Source organism: Scyliorhinus canicula, chromosome 5, assembly GCF_902713615.1.
Source record: "Scyliorhinus canicula chromosome 5, sScyCan1.1, whole genome shotgun sequence".
NCBI classification, from domain to species: domain Eukaryota; kingdom Metazoa; phylum Chordata; class Chondrichthyes; order Carcharhiniformes; family Scyliorhinidae; genus Scyliorhinus; species Scyliorhinus canicula.
This window is the reverse complement of record NC_052150.1, coordinates 33,027,155-33,051,077: the sequence shown is the minus strand read 5'-3', so window position 1 is coordinate 33,051,077 and position 23,923 is coordinate 33,027,155. Positions and strand designations below refer to the sequence as shown.

The window sequence follows — 23,923 nt, the reverse complement described above, 5'->3', positions numbered from 1 at the left end:
CGATGGATGCCCATGACAAACATCAATTACTTCTTCAATGATTTGGTTCAAGGCGGAACGGTCTCTTTTGGCAGAAATGCTGATTTACCCACCTTGCCATGGGGCCAAGATTGTCCAGGGCTATCCCATTTCAGCAAAAATGATCCCATGCAGCGTATTTTGCCTTTATCAGTTTGCACCTTATGAATAGGATGTCTGGTTTCCCAGTGGGGTGAGAAATCTCCCTGTGACATAGCGCAGTGATGAAATTCCATCAGAGCAGACCCACGGCATGGAAGGAGGGGGAGCAATCATGTAAGTAATTGCCTCTGCCACTAGTTGATGATGGCTCGGGGTATAGGAGGTTGTCCCTTGCTGGCTTTCTGCACAAGAGTCTTCTTTCTACTGCCTCGGAAGACTTGGCAGAAAGCATTTGGAATGACAATTCTTCATCTGCGGATTAAGCTTCACAACCCTTTGGTTTTGGAGTAATGGGCACAATCTGTAACTCATGTGCCTGTGCCACTCAGTAACTCTGTGCAGCTCAATACAGCAGCACAGGGAACTGAGAATTATAAGGAAGCGATCAAGGGTAAACTCAAGGCAAAATCGACGCCATGGGTAAGTGCTTCTCAATGATAGTATTTGCCGCGAAAGTTATCCATTGCTGCATCTTTATGAAATCAACAGCTGTGTGCTAAGTGTGTGTCATTCAGCCACTCTCCTGGCTTTTCACAAGAGCCAAAGCTCTTTCTCAAGTGGAGAATTTCTGCCAATTCTTTGCCTCAACATAATTAACAGAGCTTGATCAAATTCAACTCCTGGCTTCTCAGGCTATAGGCGACCCGGGGGACGCTGCAGATGAACTTTGGATAGATATATTTTTAATACTATCGTGACATCTCCTCTTTGTGCCAGATAAACTATATGATCTCTTGGGTTTCTCTAAGAAGACAGCTGCTATTCCCTCTATCCTCATGTGGTATCCCCTTGAAGTAGAGATTTCAGCATCAGGGCTATGGTACATATAACTTTGCAATCTAGAGCTGAGAACACTGTTTGGCGGTGACGCTGAACAACCATCTTAACACTTCAGATGCTTGAGTGAATGAATTTATTTCACTTTCAGCCACTCATTGCATTTTTTTTCTTTTTGAGTACGTTATTTTGCATATACTGGTAAGATAGTGCAGGGTTATGTTGTGAGACTGACGGCTGGATGAATAATCTGAAGAATTTGATAAATCCTTCAATTGCACTTTGTGAATATAATTCCTTTTAAGATATTTGGAGATTTAAAAAAATAGCATTAGTAATACTGACTGTGAAGCCATTGGATTAGTCCAACTGGTTCACGAATGTCCTATAGGGACGGAAAACATCCGTCTTTAACCGGCCTGGTCCATATGTGACTCCAACCCCACGCTAGCGTAGTTGATTCCCAATGGCCCTCTAAAGTGATCCGGAAAATCACTCAGTCCGACTTTTTTGCGTGCTTTGCAGTACAATCCTTCCTGTTTTCGACACCCAGTAGCAGCATCAAGCACGTCCAGGTCAAATGTAGACACTTGGTCAAGTAGGTGAGACTATCTTGCCCCCAAGACCTTTTTTGGGAACGATCTAATCAGGTTTCAAGATGATGATGATGCTGCCTTTATCCTTTTTCAGCATGAAACAAAGTCTAGTGTTGGACAGAAACCTTCTACGTCAGTCTTACATTAGAGTTTTCGTAAAATGAGTCATTTTGCATTTCTGATTGTCCCACCAGTAACAGTTTTGAGACATCCACTCAAAATTGTCTTGGAATGTTTTCCATGTTAACTGCTATAACTTTGGAGAAGATCATCAGGAAGCTCCAACTCCACACCCACCACACACCAAATAGACCGCATTGTGCCCAGCACAAATCCCGCGATGTCAAGACAATGTCTGGAGAGGCCCAAAACAGTATTTGCGTCGGTGCCAAACAGTTTTCGTGCTACCATCCTGCTCCAGCTGACATGATCAGGTTCATGCCCTCATTGTGTGTGAAACAATTTAGCATATTAAAAGCAGCATTTAAATATTTGAAATTGGCTTTAAGCCGAATTCTCTTGGCTCCTGTTGCTATCCCACCCTCTAGCGCAATGTGAAGCTGACTCGAATCACTACTGGCCTCCACAACCAGAGACCAGATGTGATGACCATGCCTGGGGGGGCTCAGAGACAATTGTAGCTCTGGGTGGTCGCTGTCGCTGGCACCCTGGCAGTGCCAGCTTGGCACTACTAAGGAGGTGGGATATTAAGGAGCAGGGCCTGAAGGGGTGGGACCTGAGGAACAGGCTTCTGAAAGGCGATGGCCTGGTGGAAGGCTGATTGGGAGGGCCCGATGCCAGCGATCCTTGTAGGGTGGGGATGGGAGAAGGAGTTGATGCTTGTGATCTTGAGGAGGCAGGGGACAGGAGGTTGATGCAAGTGATTCTTCGAGGTGGGTGGGAGGGGGGGGGGGGGGGGCCGGGGCAAAATGGTGCCAGAGAAAATGGAGGGGGGGGGGGCTGCCTGTCACTTAACTTGAGATTGGGCCACCTTTTAAAAAAGGCACCCCAATCTCTGTGAAGCCGGGCTTGGCAGTGTATTTAAGACTCCGCCCCTCTCAATGTCAGTGCAAAACACGCCACCCTCCAAAACAATTTCTGAGTGCGGGTGTATTACGATCTGGATCGTGACGACCTACCCGCTGGGAATCACACCTCGTTTCCCACAGGAGACCACACGTCGAAATGTTTTGGGACAATTACGCCCCGTGTGATTGGGGTTTCCTGCTGAAGCTTACCCCCCCCGTGATGTGCCTTGTGGCTGTGGAACGGCGACCACTCACCATGGATTCCCTAGTCAGCGGGGGCTCACTATTGCTGGCACCGCAGGATCAGACCAGCGGAAACAGCCAGAAAATCCTGCTCCGTGTCTTTTCAATTTGATGTAAATGGAACAAAAATTCTGCACATCGCTGCACCTCACTGCAAAAGTTGGATGGTGGTTGGGAAGAAGTCCTCAGACAGAAAATTTGCGAATGCTGTAATTGCTCAAATGTTTACTTCAAAGATGGATGTCCTCCCACTATCTTCAACAGTTTCCTCTTTAATTTTTTTCTCCTTTGTCACTCCTCCTAATGTACCTGCCTTAGAGGAGCTGCAAAGAAGTTCCCTCAATTGATAAGGCAGGAAAATGCAGTTAATGTAAGAGTTCATTGAATGGTGGAGCAGGCTTGAGAGGCTCAAAGGCCTACTCCTGCCTCTATTTCTTATGTTCTTATGAAACATATGCAAATCAATGATTGATAAGTCTCATGGGGTCCAGGGTGTACTAGCTGGATGGACAAAGAACTGGCTGGGCAACAGGAGACAGAGAGTAGTAGTGGAAGGGAGTTTCTCGAAATGGAGAACTGTGACCAATGGTGTTCCACAGGGATCCGTGCTGGGACCACTGTTGTTTGTGATATACATAAATGATCTGGAGGAAGGTATAGGTGGTGTGATCAGCAAGTTTGTAGATGACACTAAGATTGGTGGAGTAGCAGATAGTGAAGGGGACTGTCAGAGAATACAGCAGAATATAGATCAATTGGAGAGTTGGGCGGAGAAATGGCAGATGGAGTTCAATCCGGGCAAATGCGAGGTGTTGCTTTTTGGAAGATCCAATGAAAGAGCGAACTATACGGTAAATGAAAAAGCCCTGGGGAAAATTGACGTACAGAGAGATCTGGGTGTTCAGGTCCATTGTACCCTGAAGGTGGCTGCGCAGGTCGATAGAGTGGTCAAGAAGGCATATGGCATGCTTTCCTTCATCGGAAGGCGTATTGAGTACAAGAGTTGGCAGGTCACGTTACAGTTGTATAAGACTTTGCTTCGGCCACGTTTGGAATACTGCGTACAGTTCTGGTCGCCACATTACCAAAAGGATGTGGATGCTTTGTAGAAGGTGCAGAGGAGGTTCACCAGGATATTGCCTGGTATGGAGGGCGCTAGCTATGAAGAGAGGTTGAGTAGATTAGGGTTATTTTCATGAGAAAGACAGAGGTTGAGGGGGGACCTCATTGAGGTATTGACAGGGTGGATAGCAACAAGCTTTTTCCCAGAGTGGGGGACTAGGGGTCACGAGTTCAAGATGAGAGGGGAAATGTTTAAGGGAGATATGCGTGGAAAGTTCTTTACGCAGAGGGTGGTGGGTGCCTGGAACGCATTGCCGGCGGAGGTGGTAGAGGCAGGCACGATAACGTCATTTAAGATGTATCTGGAGTGATACATGAATGGGCGGGGAGCAGAGGGATACAGATCCTTAGAAAATAGGCGACAATTTTAGATAGAGGATCTGGATCGGCGTAGGCTTGGAGGGCCGAAGGGCCTGTTCCTGTGCTGTAATTTTTCTTTGTTCTTTATAACCACAGAATCAATTTGATTGTAAAACAAATTAGCAATTGGGTTGGGGTAGTGACCTTTTACACCTGGGAAGCTGTGCTCAAATCGCACATGGTCTGATGCCATTAAGGTTGAGGTCTATCATGCATATGGTTCACGTGTGAAGCAGTTTGGTTTGGCTCAACCAGGCTCCAGGCCGGAATGGCGACCGGAGTGTAAAAATCTGCTGAACTATCTCAAAGGCCAGGCAATGGAAAATGTCACACGGGTGTTCTGCTTTTATTCGGTGAAGACTGAGCCACCTTATTTGGGCAGAACGGATGAATCATTATGCGCTAGATGCTGACACCATGTTCTGTTCCATGGCTGAATGTGTCTTAACTGGATGAACATCAATTGTCGTAATAAAAGGAAACAATTTAATGGATTTGTGAGACTAAAGACACTGTTCAAGGACGGTATGTCTGCCTTGGAATTGTTTTTCTTATAAGTTCATACTTTGGCTCTTTTCTTTATTGTTTGGTACATCCTGTTCTGAGAGCATTATGTCTAATGCTTTGTAAACTGCTGATGCTTGCCAAAAAGTATGCAGTTAAAGCTGTATCGAGCAAATGAAACAAGATGCAACTCGGACTGTATTTGCCAGTTATATTTATTGCAGTAAAGGGCTAGGATGTGCCGCAAGGCGCAACCAAAGTTCTAGCTCCGAGCAGAAGAGAAAGAAGGAATGTGTCTTTCCTGAGCGTGTCTTTCCTGAGCAAGTTCAGGATGTCCCCAAAGAATTTTGCAGCCAATGACCTTTTCTTCAGTATTGTAACTGCTGCAGTGAATGAAATGCAACAGCCTGTTTGTGCACAGCAAGCTCCCCTCAACAGCAATGTGAAAGTGAGCTGATAAACTTGGTATACTTTCTCAGTGGTGTTGCTTGAGGGGTAATTATCAGCTCTGATACTGGTCCTGCTCTTCTTCAAAGTAGTGCCATGGGATTTATTTATGTCCACTTGAAAGAGCAGAAGGTTTCACATTTCATTCAAAGGATCGCAAAATTTTACGCTCAAATCTGTGGAGTGGGGCTCGAATCCACAATGCCCTGATCCAAAGACTAAAGTGCTACCAGCCGAGCTACAGCTAAAGTAAGTCAGGAAATCATTGTGATGTGATGGGCCTTCTTTTTATTATTGGAAAAAGTGTTGCTTGCAAGAGAAGACTGAGGGGGGGTTGGGGGAGGGGGGTGTATGGGGTTCTGCACAGCTTTGAGGGCCTGGCAGAGAATTCATTGGGTAAGAGACAGTGTTTTATGACTAGGGAGGAGGAAGACAGTGTACAATGTTGAGAGGAATAAGGGGGCACAAGAGGGCAACAACCTGAATAGCGGCTGATACAGTGCAATAGAATAGAAGAGCTCATTAATATCTAAGTGATTCCAATGTTTCTTGTACTTTAAAGCAAAATTATTACTCTCCGTTCCCCTTTCTAACTTTGGGCTGGTATCAAATATCCTGAATGTCATATATTCAGGTTCAACCAGCTCCAAGTCTATGGAAAGAGGTGATCTAGTTGAGATGCTTAATGTATTTGATGTCATTGCATGCTGTTTCCAAAGGTAGATCCATGGTTCATTGTCTGCTAATGCTTCTTCCAAGCGATGTTTTTCTCAATAATAATAATAAAAGTATTCATCAGTGGAGTTTTACCATTGTCTTCCACTCTCAGGGAAACCGTGAGGAGGCAGGTCCCAACTCTATCTCAGCCTGAATAAGAATCAAACTCATGCTATTCTAAACGACATGCAAACAACCCAGCCAACTGACCTAACATGTCCCCCGATTGTATTTGGCGGGTAGTTAGAATAAACTGTTTCTTCTTGTGGGGATTGCAGAGGAAGGGAACGTGAATTTTAAATTAGAACTAGGCTTTTCAGGGGTGATACGAGGAAGCACTTTTTTGGATGGAGATTAACAGAGATCCATAACTTTCGCTCTCTCTCAAAATGTATTTGAAGGTTGGATTTAATTGCAAATTTCAACACTGTTTGAGTTTGAGAGAGTTTTAGTTTGCAAGTATATTGCGAGTTATGGAATAAAGGCAAGGAAATGGAGTTACGAGGCAGTTCAGCCATGATATGACTGAATAACAGAATGGGCTTGAGGGGCTGAATGGCCTACTCCTGCTGCTATGTTTCCCATCCAGCCCAGTGCAGGAGGTACAGTATATTTTGCAGATTTTGCTCATTAGAGTCTGATGCAGAAGGCTGCAATAAATGATTTCAGGGTGTGATAAAAATGAGGGGCCTGAGCTATGTGGAGAGGTTGGAGACACTTGGCTTGCTGCCCTTCGAGCACAGAAGGATAAAGGGAGATTTTATAGAGGTGTGTAAAATTACTAATGGTTTTGATCAAGTAGAAGAAAATGGAAACGGTTGTATGGGTGCACTTTGTCCTGTGTCGGCTTGATAATGAAAGGTGCCACGTGGCGAATAAAAATCACTTGGTTGGGTTCTTTCAGCTGTAAGTTATTTTTAATCCCTTTGCGATCAGACTTATCAAGCTTCTCTAATGGTTCAGAAAGCACATTCAGAAGCCCGTGTCTATGTTAAATGCATTAAAACTGCGATCAACACATTTATATTGTGTTTCTGAATGGAACTAGGAGCCTAATAAAAAAGCGATGTTGCAGCCACAATATGGTTATTGAAGGTTAAAAAGTATTGGTCAAAAACGCCTCCATTCCAACCATACTAATGAATGAGCGTGTGGGGTCCTGGTGTGAAAACAACTGCTATCAACAATGGTACAGAATATCTCAAGGACAATGGTGAATCACCATGGTTACGTACAATAAGAGTTTTCATTGCAAATTTCACTGCAAGTTTTTGTGAATAAATCTTTTTGTAAAAGTCACCTTTAACGTTTCCATTTTCCACCTGCAGATTTCAAATCCCATTAGTGAGATGAGAGACCAACATTCCAGTGACTGGAGCACTCCACATTGATTGCTCAGTTATCTCCGTGGTTCTTTGATAGCATTTCATCATGCTGAGCCCCTTTTGCTCATGTCCCTGTTTAATAAATGCATTTGTTTATTTTCACTGTTGTGTTCTGGTCTGCCTCGCTCTCCCTGGTGGCAGCTTTCATTCCGAGGTAGTTCTCTCTCCTCTCTGGGTTAGGAGATCCTGGGCTCAAATTCCAATCCAGAGACTCGAGCACAAAATCTAAACGTGCACTCCGGGTGTTCAAAAAAGGGGCTCTCGGGTGCATGTAAATGATCCCACAACGGGGCGCCCTCACAGTGCCCTGCCCCATGCTACTCTTCAGACAACATCGGAAGCAGGTTATTCGGTCACTATCTCACTGGGACCTGGTTATGTTGGAAATGGCTGCCATGTTTTCTTTGGGACGTCCTGTGGTCCTAAAAGATGCATTTTAATCCAGGCTTTGTTCTTCTCTTTCCCCTTCCTTGAATTTCTCCTTGAAGACACGGGCCAACGAGGGAATAGTTCCACAGGCAGATTCACCATTCTTGCACAACACCCGAGCGACCATTCTGCACCCAACACATGCTGTGCCAGCCCTGGGGGCACTTCGTACTTCCATTGAGTGTGCTGTTCCCAGACCCGGTAACGTTATAATGTGACGAAACCCAAACGTCCATCCCTCTGGAACAACAACCAGTTCCTCAACCAAAAAAGATCAAGGGCGGAATTCTCCACTCCCGGGAAAATCGGGAGGGCCGTCGTGAACTGGGCCGAGTTTCACGATGGCCTCGGAGGCTGCTCCTCGCCCCCTATTCTCCCCTCCCAGCGGGGCTAGGAGCGGCGCTCCGTAACTCTCGGCCTACGGGCGGTGCGTCGAAAGTGGCGCGATGGCGGCGCCTATGTGGCGTCAGCCACGCATGCGAAGGTTGGCCGGCTCCAACCCGCGCATGTGCGGCTGACGTCACGATGGCTGACAGCTCGAACCTGCGCATGCGCGGTGGCCGTCTTTCCCCTCAGCCGCCCCGCAAGACGTGGCGGCTTGATCTTGCGGGGCGGCGGAGGGGAAATAGTGCGTCCGATTGAGACGCCGGCTCGACGATCGGTGGGCACCGATCGCGGGCCTGTCCCCTCCCGAGCACAGTCGTTGTGATCATTCCCCACCAGGCCCCCTACAAGCCCCAAAACAGGCATCTCACGGCGATTTCACGATGGCAGCGACCAGGTGTGGTTGCCGCCGTCATGAAACGGTCGCGAACGGCAGGCCGCTCGGCCCATCCGGGTCGGAGAATCGCCGGTCGCCGTGAAAAACGGCGAGCGCCGATTCTTCCGAGCGGGGGGTGGGAGAATCGTGGGGGGCTCCAGTGAAATTAGTCGGGGGAGCGGAGAATCGCGCCCACTGGTGTCTCCGAAGTGAAACCGCTAATTCCGATGCAACTTTGAGTCTTCACTGAAATAATTAAGGTGGATGACCATTATAATCAAAGTTGAATTGCATTGAACACACTTTTAATAACATTGGCTCCTTGTTTAATGTAGTTCGACAGCGTGGGCTTTCCCTGTGTGTCATGTTGAAAGGTTTGTATTCATACTAAGCTGCTGTTTATTGTCAGTCTTCACAACTGACCTCAAAATAAGGAGGTTGCTGTGTAGCTTCCAACTGTTTCTATATTTATAATAGGAAGTCTGATGCTTAAATGGAATTATATGGATTTTACAGCACAGCAACAGGCCAGTTTGTCCAAGTGCTCTATTGATGGTATATATGCCCAGCAGGAGCCTCTTCCAACCCTGTTTCACCTAACTCCACCAGCAAAACCTTTTATTCCTCCTCCCCCCTCCCCCATGTTCCTCTCCAGCTTCTCCTTAAAGGCATTTATGCTGATCTAACTCCAATGCTTGTTGCTTTAGAGTGAGTCATTTTATAAAGCATGAAACAACCAGATATATTTAAAATGCCATTGAGAACATAAAGATGTGCAATTTAGCATGGATCAGAGCTTGCCCACCTCCAATCCTGGGCACAGATTAAACAGCAGCTGGTTAAATGTTCTCTTCTCTGTCACGGTTCTCAGAAGCTTGAAATCAAAGACAGAAAATGCCGAGCCGTCCAACTTTCATGAAACATGAAGTTGATGTGTTGGTTTTTCATTTTTACCCCACTCACCCCACAAGTATATCATGTTCCCCCATCCCTTGAGAATTCAGTGAGGTGGTGTGACATTTCACACATTTGTCAGAATGGAAGGCAGCTCTGTAGCGATGTGAATTGCTTTCTCTCTACACAGCAGGCCCGAGGGGGTTTAACACTTTAGCAGATCAATGATCCTGGAGGAAGTCAATGCTATGTAGTTAAATACAGCTGAGGGCTGCGGTTTGCTAATTCGTTGTTCTGGGAATTAATTTGGCCAAAAGATTTCTTTTAAATGCATGTTATCAGAAATATTTTGTTCTCTACAATCAACGAGTACAAAGGGAGAGTCCTATTCACGATTTCAATGGCCCAAGAGACATTTGTACGATTTACACACAACCCTGTCATTCGCATTACTTAAGTGTGCCGTGTGACACTTTCATTATTTAAATATGTTGCGAGTGATTTGCACTATTTAACTGTGCCTCATGTCATTTACGCTATTTAAGTGTATGGCCAGTCATTTGAACCATTTAAATGTGCCACATGCCATTTGAATTATTTAAATATAGGAGTCATTTGAACTATTTAAATGGCCCACATGTCATTTGCACTAGTCAAAGAAACCCAAGTACGCTGAGTAATGATCCTGCAATTATATGGGGAAAAGAGAGGTTTCATTGACAGGCAATATCTGTTATTAAGTGAGGTGGTGTGACATTAACAAATTCTGATGCTTGTTGGAAAACACAATTGACTAAAAATGCATTCCATCACCAGCCATAAATGGTCCATGTTTTGTCAAAGTGCTGGAAATCAAACACACACGTTTTGATTTCTTCCTCTTCTCTTTACTTCCTGCTGGGACACTCTTCCTCGGGCACTTGTTGGCTTCTGTTACCCAAGCAAGGAGGCATTAGTCATTTGCACGCTTTTCCAGCACTCGTTGGCAGTATAATAAAATTCTCATCTTTGTGTTCAAATCCTTTCATGGCCTCACCCCTCCCTCTCACTGTAACGTCCTTCCTCCTTACAACCGTCATGTGTTCCTCCAATTCTGGCCTCTTCCCCATTACCCTCGTCCTTTATCCATGTCGTATTCCGCCCCCCCCCCCCCCCCCCCCCCCCCCCCCCCACCTCCGCACCATTGGCGGCTGAGTCTTCAGCTGCGTAGGTCCCATACCTCTTTGAGGTATCTCTATCCTCCGTTAAGCTGGTCTCTAAAAGCACACAACTTTTGGTCACCTGTCCTAACATCACATTTTAGTCTGTTGACGCTTTTGCAGCGTGGGATGCTTTTACCACATTAAAGGAACTACATAAATACAAGTTGTTGTTGATATTTGACATCAGGAAGGAAAATTCTCTCAAGTTCATTATGCCCAGTCCTTATTGGGTGACCATATGCATACTTCTACCAGGAGTCAGCAATAGCTATCAGGAACCAGTATCTGCCCAATTTTCCTTTTCCTTATGCATAGATCCAGAGGCCGGGCGTAGATCTCTAATTGTAATCAGATCAGCTAATTCAGCACAGATTAGCACATCCATTTTTTTAAGAACTGCTGTCATGTGAACTAATCACGATGTTGTGTGGCCAAGCAGGTTATTAATAATGACTTACTCCTCTCCTTCTGTTGAAATGAAAATCGCTTATTGTGATTAGCCCTGTGAGCTAAACAGCCCCTTGGCTATGACACCGTGAGTTCCAGCTGCCCTAGAAAGGGAGTGCTAATCGAGTTGTGTATTAGACCTTGGGGAGCAAGATCGCAGCCAAACCTCACCTTATTATCAGAATATGGGTTTTGTGTGTTTCCTGTCTATCCTCAGTTGCCAAGCAAAGACAACTATAGAGCTGAGTGGCCAAAACGGACAGTTCGGAGTGAAGTGCATAATGTGGGATGAGTGCCAAAAGTCACCCAGACCCTTTGGGACCATCAAGTTTGCTTCCATGAAAGGACATCCGGCGACAGCATGTAGGTGGAGGTCGCATGTTGGGTGGTTCCTGCTTGAGGCTCTGGATTTTAGATTTTAATGCCCGGTTTCATGGGTAGTTTTTGAACAAGCTGGTGCAGGAAGGCATAAGGAAGGTGGGGATGTCGAAGACCCAGAAGAAAACCACTGGAAAGAAGGGGGCGAGCGAAGGTCCGCCGTCAAGTGAACGGGTGAGCACGGCAGGAGGAAAGATGGCAGAGGTTGGATCACTGGGTGGGGCCGCCCCCCCCCCCCCTCACAGTGGAAACTGACTGAGATGGTGGCCGGAGAATTCGAGAGGCAGTTCACTAAGCAAATGGAGGTGCTGCGGAAGGAGATGATGGCTATGATGGATGAGTGGTTGGAGGAGGCGATTGCCCCAGTAAAAGCAGCAGTGTCCAAGACATCGGCCGAGGTACAGGAGCAAGTAGAGAAGTTGAAGGGGGTGGAGGAGGCTCTGTTGCAGCACAGTGACCAGTTCACCTCGATGGGTGAGGAGTGTGGCGGAGGCTAACAAAGGGCTCACAGCCAAGGTGGAAGTGCTGGAGAACAGGCTGAGGTGGCAAAACGTACAGATTGTGGGTCTGCCTGAGGGGGTGGAGGTCCCGGGGCCGACCGAGTTCTTCGCGAAGATGTTGGCAGGACTGTTGGAGGAGGGGGAAGGACTCTCCCGATATGAGTTGGACAGGGCACATCGGTCGCTCAGGCCCAAGCCGAAAGCAAAAGAGCCACCAAGGGCAGTTTGCTTTCATAAATTTCAGATTAAGGAGACAGTCCTGAGTTGGGCAAAGCAGAGGCGTGAGGTGAAGTGGGAAGGTGTTGGTATTCGAATGTACCAAGACATGACGGCAGACTCACTTTCTAGGGCAGCTAGAACTGGTGAGAAGGCAGGCCGCCTTTGGACAGGTGAAGGTTTGGCGTGGTCTACTCGGCAAAGCTGAGGGTGAGGGACAATTCGAGAAGCTTCTACTTGAGACGGTGGAAGCGGCGGAGGGGTTTGTGAAGACCGAATGACTGGGACTGAAATGAGAGATGGGACTGAGATTGGGACTTGGACTGAGGGGATGGAGACTGTACTTAACCTTTATCTCTCTTTTTGGTTGTTTCTTGTTATGTATTTGTGGGGGAATAGCTGGGGTTTTGGGATGGTTGAACGGGGAGGGTGGTTTACCTGTGTTTATAGTGGGATCCAATTATATTGGGCTTTGGGGTTATGGCAGTTTTCTGGGATGCAGTATTGCATTGGTTTTGTTTGTTTTTGTTTTCAGGGACTGGGTCATGGGGAGGAGGAGGGGGGAGAGGAGGGGGGAGGGGGAGGGCTGGGCTCATGAGGGAGAAGGGAGGAGTGGATTCGTGGAGGTCCCTACACTCGAGGAAAAGGGAGTATTCATTTTTCTCCCCAGTACACAAGGTGTACGCGAGGATCGACTTTTTCATGGTGCGGAAGGCCCTATTGGCTGGGGTTAGGAGGTCAGAGTACTCAACAATTGTGATTTCGGATCATCTCCCCATTGGTTGCATGTGGTTTTGGAGTTGGGGATGACCCAGAGACCGGGGTGGAGAATGGGCGTGGGATTATTAATGGGCAGGAGCTTTTGTGATAAGATTGGTAAGGTGATTGAGGAATATGTGGGGTTTAATTTCATGGGAGTGGTCTCGCAGATGGTGGCTTGGGAAGCTCTGAAAGCAGTAGTGAGGGGGGAGGTGATTTCGTTCAAGCTAAGGTAGACAAGGAGGAGAGAGAGGAACATCACGGTAGCATCATGGGCAGCACGGTAGCATGGTGGTTAGCATAAATGCTTCACAGCTCCAGGGTCCCAGGTTCAGTTCCCGGCTGGGTCACTGTCTGTGCGGAGTCTACACGTCCTCCCCGTGTGTGCGTGGGTTTCCTCCGGGTGCTCCGGTTTCCTCCCACAGTCCAAAGATGTGCGGGTTAGGTAGATTGGCCTTGCTAAATTGCCCGTAGCGTCCTAAAAAGTAAGGTTAAGGGGGGTGGGGTTGTTGGGTTACGGGCATAGGGTGGATACGTGGGTTTGAGTAGGGTGATCATTGCTCGGCACAACATCGAGGGCCGAAGGGCCTGTTCTGTGCTGTACTGTTCTATGTTCTATCAAAAACTGATAGAGGAGATTCTGGATGTGGATGGAGATATGCAGGGGCCCGGACCCGGGTCTCTTGGCCAAGAGGAAGGAGTTGCAGGCAATATTCGACCAATTGTCCACAGGGAAAATGGTGCGCCAGTTGAGAAGGGTGAGGGGGGCTGTCTTTGAGTCTGGGGAGAAGGCAGGATGTATGCTGGCTGACCAGCTCCGGAGGGAGATGGCGGCAAGGGAGATAGTTTGGGTACGGTATAGGATGAGGAAGCTGGTGGTGACCCCGGAGCAGTTCAATAAATTATTCAAGGAGTTTTATAGGGATCTATATAGGTCAGAGCCACCTGTGGAGAAACGAGGAATGAGGGGGTTCCTGGACTGGTTGGCATATCTAAGGCTGGGAGAGGAGGCTAGGGCAGGGATGGAGGGGCCGGTGAGGGAGCAGGAGGTGAAGGAGGCAATTGGGAGGATGTAGGCAAGGAAGGTGCCAGTGCCCGATGGGTTCCCGGTTGATTTTTATAAGAAATTTAAGGACACGCTGGCACTGTTGATGATGGGAGTGTTTGAGGATGCAATAGGTAAGGATGTCTTGCCACAAACTCCTATTTTGGGGCAGGCTCCTATTTTGTTGCTGCCAAAGAAGGTTAAGGATCCGGTGGGGTATGGATTGTACAGTGTAGATGTGAAGATATTGGCAAAAGTGAAAGAGGGACTGTGGTGTGTGGTGCTGCGGAGGGTGAATACTATGACTTTGTGTACGAGGTTGGGGCTGATACAGCTGAAGGTAGTAGACAGGATGCACCTCACAAAATCAATGATGAGGCGGCTGTTCGAGGGGTGGTGGATGTCTGTGAACGATGTGGGAGGGGTCTTGCGAACTATGTTCATACGTTGTTTTTTAAAATAAATTTAGAGTACTCAATTCATTCTTTCCAACTAAGGGACAATTTAGCGTGCCCAATGCACCTACCCTGCACATCTTTTGGGTTGTGGGGGCGAAACCCACGCAAACACGGGGAGAGTGTGCAAACTCCACACGGATAGTGACCCAGAGCCGGGAACGAACCTGGGACCTCGGAGCCATGAGGCAGCAACGCTAACCACTGCACCACCGTGCTGCCCATGTTCATATGTTTTGGTCCTGCCCGAAGCTGGAAAGGCTTTGGAGGATGGTGTTCAGTACAATCTCGACGGTCTTGCATGTGAATGTGGAGCCCTGTCCCTAGAAGCCATATTTGGGTTGTCAGACTGGCTTGAGTTTTGGGCGGGAGCGGATGTTTTTGCCTTCGTCTCACTGATCGCTCGCAGGTGGGTCTTGTTGGGGTGGAGGTCAGCTTCTCCACCCAGTGCCTCAGATTGGTGGGGGGACCTGCTGGAGTTTTTGACCCTGGAGAAGGTGAAGTTCAAGTTGAGGGGGGGGTGGTGAAGGAGGGGTTCTACAATTGTTAGGGTGTGTTCATCATGCACTTACGGGAATTGTTGAGGAGAGGGGTGTTGGGGTGGGGGTTGGGGGTAGTTCCTGGGTTTGAGTGGGATTGGTTTATATTGTTGGGTTGTTCTTTTTTTTGTACGGTGAAAGTGGGGAAAATTTGTTGAATAAAAATATTTTTTTAAAGTTCCCTTCCATGAGAAGTAAGCTAAACTTTCAACTGTTTCATTGTTAGCTTTTTCTGATGACTGCCTAGACAGGTTTTGAGCTCACACACTTTGGGATTTGTACCATAACCACTGCAGTTCAATTCTCTGCTGGAAATTACCTGACCCAATATCCAAATGTACCTTCAACAGGCACTACTGCATAGTGACAGCAGTTGCTACCATTGGCTCATGTTCGAGGTATGCATATGAGAACCTGGACCAATGTTCCCCTTCCCATTCCTCTTAATCCATGATTTCAACATTATTAAACGTCAAGTGTCTGCAATACATGAATAAGAACCAATCATTAGTTGCCAAACAAAGTCTATTATGATGTCCTAACCCCATTAGGCTTTCTCCCACTGATCAAAATAATCTGTAAAAAATTGGTTTATAAACGTCAGGTTCACAACTTCAATTTTAGCCCAAAACGTACAGGGCCAAAGCAGGTTAATGAAGACTATTTGAAGCTTCGGGATTTCCACATGCATCCCCTTCATTTAATTTAGTTCTATCCTTAGACTGCCTGGACATTTTACTGCAAATACCTTTCGAAGCAGCTGCTCAGATTTGTTTAAAATGTGTTTACTCCTTCAGTGTAGCTTTGCTTGTTTAGGCTTTTTCTGATAGGTGGCAGGTTTTGATGTCAAGACCAAAGACAACAGCTGTCAGTGTGCAAATTTAATATATTAGTATATAAATCACCAGTAGAAAAATACCTCAAGATGTCCCCAAGTGCTTCACAGCCAATGAAGTATTCAGTCAAGTTCGAGTTGTACAGGAATTGCGAGACCCACGACAGCAATATGCCAACGTCTGATAATATTTTTTTAGGTCTTGACTGAGGCTTTAAGTATGACCAGCACACCAGGAAGAATTGCCCAGCTAATCTTCAAAATAGTGCCATGATAATCACCTGAGAGACTCCATTTGACATCTCGATTGGCGGACGTGCCTGTGCCGTGGGGGCACTCTTTTTCTTCCGCCTTCGCCATGGTCTTCACCATGGCGGAGGCGGAAGAGACCCCCTCCCCTGCGCATGCGCCGGGATGACATCAGCAGCCGCTGACGCTCCGGCGCATGTGCGGACTTACGCCAGCTGGCGAAGTCCTTTCGGCCCCGGCTGGCGTGGCGCCAAAGGCTGTTCACGCCAGCCGACGGAGCGCCAACCACTCCGGCGCGGGCCTAACCCTTCAATGTGAGGGCTTGGCCCCTACCCGCACCTTTGGGGCGGCCCGACGCCGGAGAGGTTCACGCCACTCCAAACACGCCAGGATCCCCAGCCCCGCCGGTTAGGGGAGAATCGCGGCCCAGATCTGGATAGTGCCAAAATCTATCTACTGAACATTGATAAAAACACATCACCTATACAATTCCCAAACATCAATAGCCCATCCCAGTTGGACGCAATCCAATCCCTGAAGCTGTCATATTTAAACTTTATCCAACAAAATTGCGATCAACTCATGATTGAACGTCATAGAAGGCAGCACAGTGGCGCAGTGAGTTAGCCCTGCTGCTTCACGGCGCCGAGGTCCCAGGTTCGATCCCGGCTCTGGGTCACTGTCCGTGTGGAGTTTGCACATTCTCCCCATGTTTGCATGGGTTTCACCCCCACAACCCAAAGTTGTGCAGGCTAGGTCGATTGGTCAAGCTAAATTGCCCCTTAATTGGAAAAAAATTAATTGGGTACACTAAGTTTATTTTAAAAAAAGTTTTTAAATGATTGAATGTCATCCTGTCAGTAGTGTTTACCAAAAGGACTGACGTAAGTCTTAGCATCCTAAGTGTTTTTCCCCCCCCCATCTCAGCATCCTGTTCATGAGGAACAGGATGGCAGAACTGGCATCTTCTTTACTCCATGGATTGTTTCAGAAAGCCAGGATATCAAAAGTGACTTCTTTTTCGCTTCCAGAGGATATCGAGGGCCACTGATAAAAATGTGTGTTTACTGGTAATTTGTTGATCACACATCTCCTGTGTCTCAAAAACATGGTCAAGTTAGCTAACCCAAATCCCATCATGCACTGTGGCCACTGCTTGTAGCAGGAGTTTGATTACTTATTACTGCTATGTCTTAAAAATACATGTTTAATGGTTAATAATGCTTACTCAGTACACTTCCTATAATTAATCTCAATCCTTAATAAACTAACTTATGTAAAATACTCTCGTGGCATCTTAGCTATTCAGTTTTAAGAGGTCTCACCGCTGGACCCCCCCTTCACAGCATTCCCTCAGTTCCGCACTGGAGGGACAGCCTAGATTTTGCATGTAAGGTGCTGGAGTAGCACTTGGGCTCACAGCCATCTGACTCAGGCATGAGAGAGCCATCAACTGAGCCACAACTGGCAAGGCAGAAGTAAATAGTTGATTATAAAGGGCTCTGGGATGTACAGCGGTTGTGAAAATACACCTTAGAAATGGAGGTTCTTTAGACCACGGCTGGTCTGTGCCCAAGTTGATGTGCTCACCTTTGATCAATATTCCTTTATAACGTTACCTCATTAAAAAACACAATGGGTTGTCAGGGCGGCAAGGACCCACCATAATTAAGAATGATTAAAATCCTTTTAAAGTTTTTTGTGGGCACGAAATGTGTTTTTTGTTTTATTTTCTGACTGTGGAATGCTTAACAGGATTCTGACGTTAATTTTGTGTCCCCCCTCAAACCCCCCCTGTACATATATGTGGTGTTCCTTTTGCCTAGACCTGGTGAACCATTTCTGTGAGCAGGTCCTCAGTTTCTTGCTTTGTCCCTACTTTCCCACTGTAGCCCCGTCCTCCCCTGCTGTTGACTCCGTACCCTTGCAGCGCACGGGCAGCCAGAACACAGCGACCTACCAGAGGCCCAGCTACGCCACCGGCCCAGCAGCCAATTATGGGGACCCTTACCGGACGCTGCAATACTGTCCCTCGGTGGAATCGCCGTACAGCAAGTCTGGACCAGCCATCCCACCTGAGGGCACCTTGGCACGGTCACCTTCCATCGACAGCATTCAGAAGGATCCCAGGTGAGTGCCAGCTTCTTTCGTGTTGTTTCATTTCCCAGGAGATGAATGCTGTTAAGAAGGCAACCAACTTTAGTGCGACAGAGAAAGGTTCACAGATTGTTGAAGGTGGTGGATGGGGTACCATTCAATCCTCCACCACCAGCACACAGAAACAGCAGGATGCACCATTTATAAGATGCACTACAGCAACTCACCAAGGCTTTTTTGACATCACCTTCCAAGCCTGCAACCTTGACCACCCAGAACAACAAGGGCAGCGGATGGGAACACTGCCAACTGCAAGTTCCCCTCCAAGTCGAGCATCATCCTGTCTTGGAGCTATGTCGCTGCTTCTTTATCTTCTTTGCGTCAAAGTCCTGGTACTCCCTCCCGGACTGTGGATGTACCTGCACCACACAGACTGCACCTGGACAAGAAGGTGGCTGGCTCACCACCTTCTCAAGGGCAATTATGGCTGGACAGTAAATGCTGACATTGCCAAAAGCTCTCACATCCCGTGAATGAATGAATGTATGTAACATCCCTTCCCTCCTCTGTTTCAAAATCTTTCCTTTTCTTCTTTTTCAATTCTCTTGTAAGCTCACCACCCCATATGATAGTTTCTTCTAGCAGCCATTCTTCAGTATGCTCCTAGGGGGTGCACTTGTGAAGTGCAGGTATTTGTCAATAATTGCCAGATTTGAAGGAGGACCTTTTCTCCTTCCTTCACCCAAACCCAAAGAGCACCTCGGACACCAATGTACTATTTTGCTCAACATGCTATTCTCAGTGAGTTGTCCTCCTTGGACCGCCAGAATCAAGAGGATCCAGACCATGGATTTCCCCAAGACCACCTTCAAAGCCACTCAGTTATCATTTGATAAACTGCTCTAAAATCAGGTTTGCTGCTCTTGTTGAACCCCCGGTTGCTAAAATGCACACTGGAAATTCCATTGAGTATACGCATGGAAGCTGTTGCAAGTTATTCCATTGCATAACCGCATTCAAAAATGGGTGCCATGCTGCGACACTGCTATTGGGCAATCTCTGAAGCAGCCCCTGAAAAAAGAATAACCTTTCTCTGTTGCCAAGGGATTGCTGCCTTTGTTCAGGGGAATATTAAGGGATGAAGCTGTTTGGTTGCTGAACTGAGTTTGGGTTTTATCAGTACAAGGTGATTGTGTTTGTAGTCAAACTAATTTAGTGCATTGGTATTACTGTGCTAATAATGTAATGACATTTTTGGAGCTTTCATATAGAGGCCAAATGTTTTCAGTTCAAAACATTTTTCTTGTCTCTTGGGTTCGGCTCAGAACTCAGTGCTGTCATTTTCCCTCAGGTCAGATGCCTGTGAAAGGGCGTTGGATTATACATGCATCGACTGTACATGCATGTTATTCAGGAAAGTTCCGAACTGTTCTCTTATGCCTGTAAAGTTTCCGTCTCCATGCACACAATGTCCGAGCTCCTTGGGTTTTGCTTCAAGTTGCTTATTACTTTCAAAGGGACAAACATGATTGCAGCGACATACTGTCTGGATTTATTAAGAAGAGCCCCTTTTGGTTCAGTTTGTTTCAAGGTTATAGTCTGCTGATAAATTATTAAAGTCACTAAAGTGGTTGTCGCCGCCCCCCTGCGGTGTGTTTGACCGGGTGGGGGCGGGTGGGAAAATTCTGAAACCTTGCAAGGAATCTCATAGAGGGTGGGAAACTGAAGCTTTAATTCTTGAACAGGATTTGCATCTCTTCCCCCCCCCCCCCCCCCCCCCCCCCCCACCACCCCCCAACCCCTGCTTGGTTGGTGCATTTAAAAAATGTATCAGCAGTTTTGAAACCAGGCTTCATGTCATCACTGTTTACTTCGCTTTGTACGTGATATGAAGTCCTGTTTTTGTGAAGATGATTTTATTTTCAGTGGGGGCGGGGTGGACGGGTGGGGAGGAGAGGTGGGGTGGGGGCTAAGAAATCCTGTCAGGTCAACTTTGACAACTTTGTTTTCACATTTTCTATCCTCTGTGCAATGCAGGAGTTCAAAGCTATCAGGAAAAACAAAATCAAATGAAGACAGCAATACATTGTGTGAAATGCTGCATCATTTTGTACCTGCTTGAATATTACACTTGAATATTTTAAGAGCTTCCAAATAAATCCCTCTAGCCACTTTCGTTGATATTCTATACCATTGCTTGATTGGACCGAGCTCTTCCACTTTCCTATCTCCAATTTTTTTGAATCCCAAAACCTCTCACGTAAAATTTAAATTTCCTTTAATTTGACATTAAAATTCAGCAACTGTTCCTTCGGTGTGGGAAGAGTTTGAGATAAGGGACTGTGTGGCAGTTCAGCAGTAATTTCTTAATGGGAGTTCACTGTGTCAAGCTATAGTGTGCACAATAGGCACAGCCCTTCCTCAGGTTACCTGCCCTCCAAGATTGGCCCAGAGTGTTCAGGAATTAAACATTAACCTCTTTGACATTGCTGCAAATGCAGGAGGAAAAAGTTGATCTTATTGAATTCTTTTGATTCTTATTTATAACTGTGCCAGAGGTTGGAAAAAAGGCCGTTTCACTGGGTGATGTGGTTGAAGGCAGGTGGTCATGTAACAAAACTTCCAGGAGTGCGTCCGACCTAGGCAGCCCTAAATTTTTATTTACGGTCCCAGAGGTCTGCTTGCAGTTGGCAAGGTCAGCACTTATTCACAATCCCAATTGGTGACCCAACATCTTTAATTGGTGTATCTCTGTGTAGTGAAGGATACTCCCAGGGTGGTGTTAGGTATTGAGTTTCAGGATTTTGACCCAACAACAGTGAAAGATCAGTGACACATTTCCAAATCATGATGGCATGTGACTTGGTGGGGAACTTGTTCGAGATGGTGGAGGACACAAGTTCAGAAGATGCTATTGAATGAGCCTTGGAGAGTTGCTACAGTGCATCTTGTAGATGGTGCACACTGTTGCCACCCGACTTAAGTGATGGAGGGAGTGAATGTTTAAGGCAGCTGCCGGGGTGCTGATCAAACTGGCTGCTTTGTCCTGGATGGTATTGAAACTTTTGCGTGTTGTTGGGGCCACATTCCTGAACAGACTTTAGGGAAGGAAATGTGCTGCCCTTACCTGATCTGGCCTAGATGTGACCTCTGATCCATATCTCCCCTCTAAAATGGCCCAGCAAGCCACTCAGTTGTATCAAATATCTGCATTGTCTGTACTAAAAATAATAATAGACCATCCCGCATAAGTTTAGGCACTGGAAAATGAAACAGTTCACCCTAAAAATCTCTCCTCGTTACCATATGGAGACTTCTGCTAAAATTTAGGAGAGCTGTCCCACAGACCAGTCAAGTGACATAGTCAAACTCACAGAATCATACCTTTTAGCCATTCTTCCATCATCATCTCTGGGAATGTGTTGTCCCACGGCAGGACTGAACAAAGAACAAAGAAAGAACAAAGAAAATTACAGCACAGGAACAGGCCCTTCGGCCCTCCCAGCCTGCGCCGATCCAGATCCTTTATCTAAACTTGTCGCCTATTTTCCAAGGATCTACTTCCCTCTGTTCCCCGCTTGTTCATATATCTGTCTGGATGAATCTTAAATGATGCTATCGTGCCCGCCTCTACCACCTCCGCTGGCAAAGCGTTCCAGGCACCCACCACCCTCTGCGTATAAAACTTTCCACGCACATCTCCCTTAAACTTTCCCCCTCTCATCTTGAAATCGTGACCCCTTGTAACTGACACCCCCACTCTTGGGAAAAGCTTGTTGCTATCCACCCTGTCCAGACCTCTCATAATTTTGTAGACCTCAATCAGGTCCCCCTCAACCTCCGTCTTTCCAGCAAAAACAATCCTAATCTACTCAACCTTTCTTCATAGCTAGCACCCTCCATAACCAGGCAACATCCTGGTGAACCTCCTCTGCACCCTCTCCAAGGCATCCACATCCTTCTGGTAATGTGGCGACCAGAACTGCACGCAGTATTCTAAATGTGGCTGAACCAAAGTCCTATACAACTGTAACATGGCCTGCCAACTCTTGTACTCAATACCCCGTCTGATGAAGGCAAGCATGCTGTATGCCTTCTTGACCACTCTATCAACCTGCGTTGCCACCTTCAGGGTACAATGGACCTGAACGCCCAGATCTCTCTGCACATCAATTTTCCCCAAGACCCTTCCATTGACCGTATAGTCCGTTCTTGAATTTGATCTTCCAAAATGCATCACCTCACATTTACCTGGATTGAACTCCATCTGCCATTTCTCTGCCCAACTCTCCAATCTATCTATATTTTGTTGTATTCTCTGACAGTCCTCCTCGCTATCTGCAACTCCACCAATCTTAGTATCATCTGCAAACTTGCTAATCAGACCAGCTATACCTTCCTCCAGGTCATTTATGTAGATCACAAACATCAGTGGTCCGAGCACGGATCCCTGTGGAACACCACTAGTCACCTTTCTCCATTTTGAGACACTCCCTTCCACCACTACTCTCTGTCTCCTGTTGCCCAGCCAGTTCTTTATCCATCTAGCTAGTACACCCTGAACCCCATACAACTTCATTTTTTCCATCAATCTGCCATGGGAAACCTTATCAAACGCCTTACTAAAGTCCATGTATACGACATCTACAGCCCTTCCCTCATCAATTAACTTTGTCACTTCCTCAAAGAATTCTATTAGGTTTGTAAGACATGACCTTCCCTGCACAAAACCATGCTGCCTATCACTGATAAGTCTATTTTCTTCCAGATTTGAATAGATCCTATCCCTCAGTATCTTCTCCAACAGTTTGCCTACCACTGACGTCAAGCTCACAGGTCTATAATTCCCTGGATTATCCCTGTTACCCTTCTTAAACAAAGGGACAACATTAGCAATTCTCCAGTCCTCCGGGACCTCACCCGTGCTCAAGGATGCTGCAAAGATATCTGTTAAGGCCCCAGCTCTTTCGACCCTTGCTTCCCTCAGTAACCTGGGATAGATCCCATCCGGTCCTGGGGACTTGTCCACCTTAAAGACTTTTAGAATACCCAAAACTTCCCCCTTCCGTATGACAACTTGACCGAGAGTATTTAAACATCCATCCCTAGCCTCAACATCCATCTTGTTCCTCTCCTTTGTGAATACCGATGCAAAGTACTCATTAAGAATCTCACCCATTTCCTCTGAGTCCACGCATAAATTCCCTCTTTTGTCTTTAAGTGGGCCAATCCTTTCTCTATTTACCCTCTTGCTCCTTACATACGAATAAAATGCTTTGGGATTTTCCTTAACCCTGTTAGCCAAAGATATTTCATGACCCCTTTTAGCCCTCTTTATTGCGCGTTTGAGATTCGTCCTACTTTCCCGATATTCCTCCAAAGCTTCATCAGTTTTGAGTTGCCTCGATCCTATGTATGCTTCCTTTTTCATCTTAGCTAGTCTCACAATTTCACCCGTCATCCATGGTTCCCTAATCTTGCCATTTCTATCTTTCATTTTCACAGGAACATGTATGTCCTGCACTCTAATCAACCTTTCCTTAAAAGACTTCCACATTTCAAATGTGGATTTACCCTTAAACAGCTGCTCCCAATCCACATTCCCTAGCTCCTGCCAAATTTTGTTATACTCTGCCTTTCCCAAGTTAGTACTCTTCCTTTCGGACCCCCCTTGCCCTTGTCCATGAGTATTCTAAAACTTACGGAATTGTGATCGCTATTCCCAACACTGAAACATCAACCACCTGGCCAGGATCATT

General features: G+C 46.6%; 1 protein-coding gene across 8 annotated transcripts in view; it reads left to right on the top strand.

Annotated features, from left to right (window-relative positions):
- The window catches only part of LOC119965900 (catenin delta-2-like), a 1,408,928-nt gene that overhangs the window by 1,033,502 nt on the left and 351,503 nt on the right, over nucleotides 1–23,923 (top strand). For 6 of the 8 annotated variants that reach the window (XM_038796885.1, XM_038796882.1, XM_038796884.1 and 3 more), the window contains one exon: nucleotides 17,894–18,197. In XM_038796885.1, the coding sequence (XP_038652813.1) occupies nucleotides 17,894–18,197 (304 nt within the window). The remainder of the gene's footprint in view (nucleotides 1–17,893; nucleotides 18,198–23,923) is intronic. The other 2 variants (XM_038796883.1, XM_038796887.1) reach the window with 1 other exon arrangement.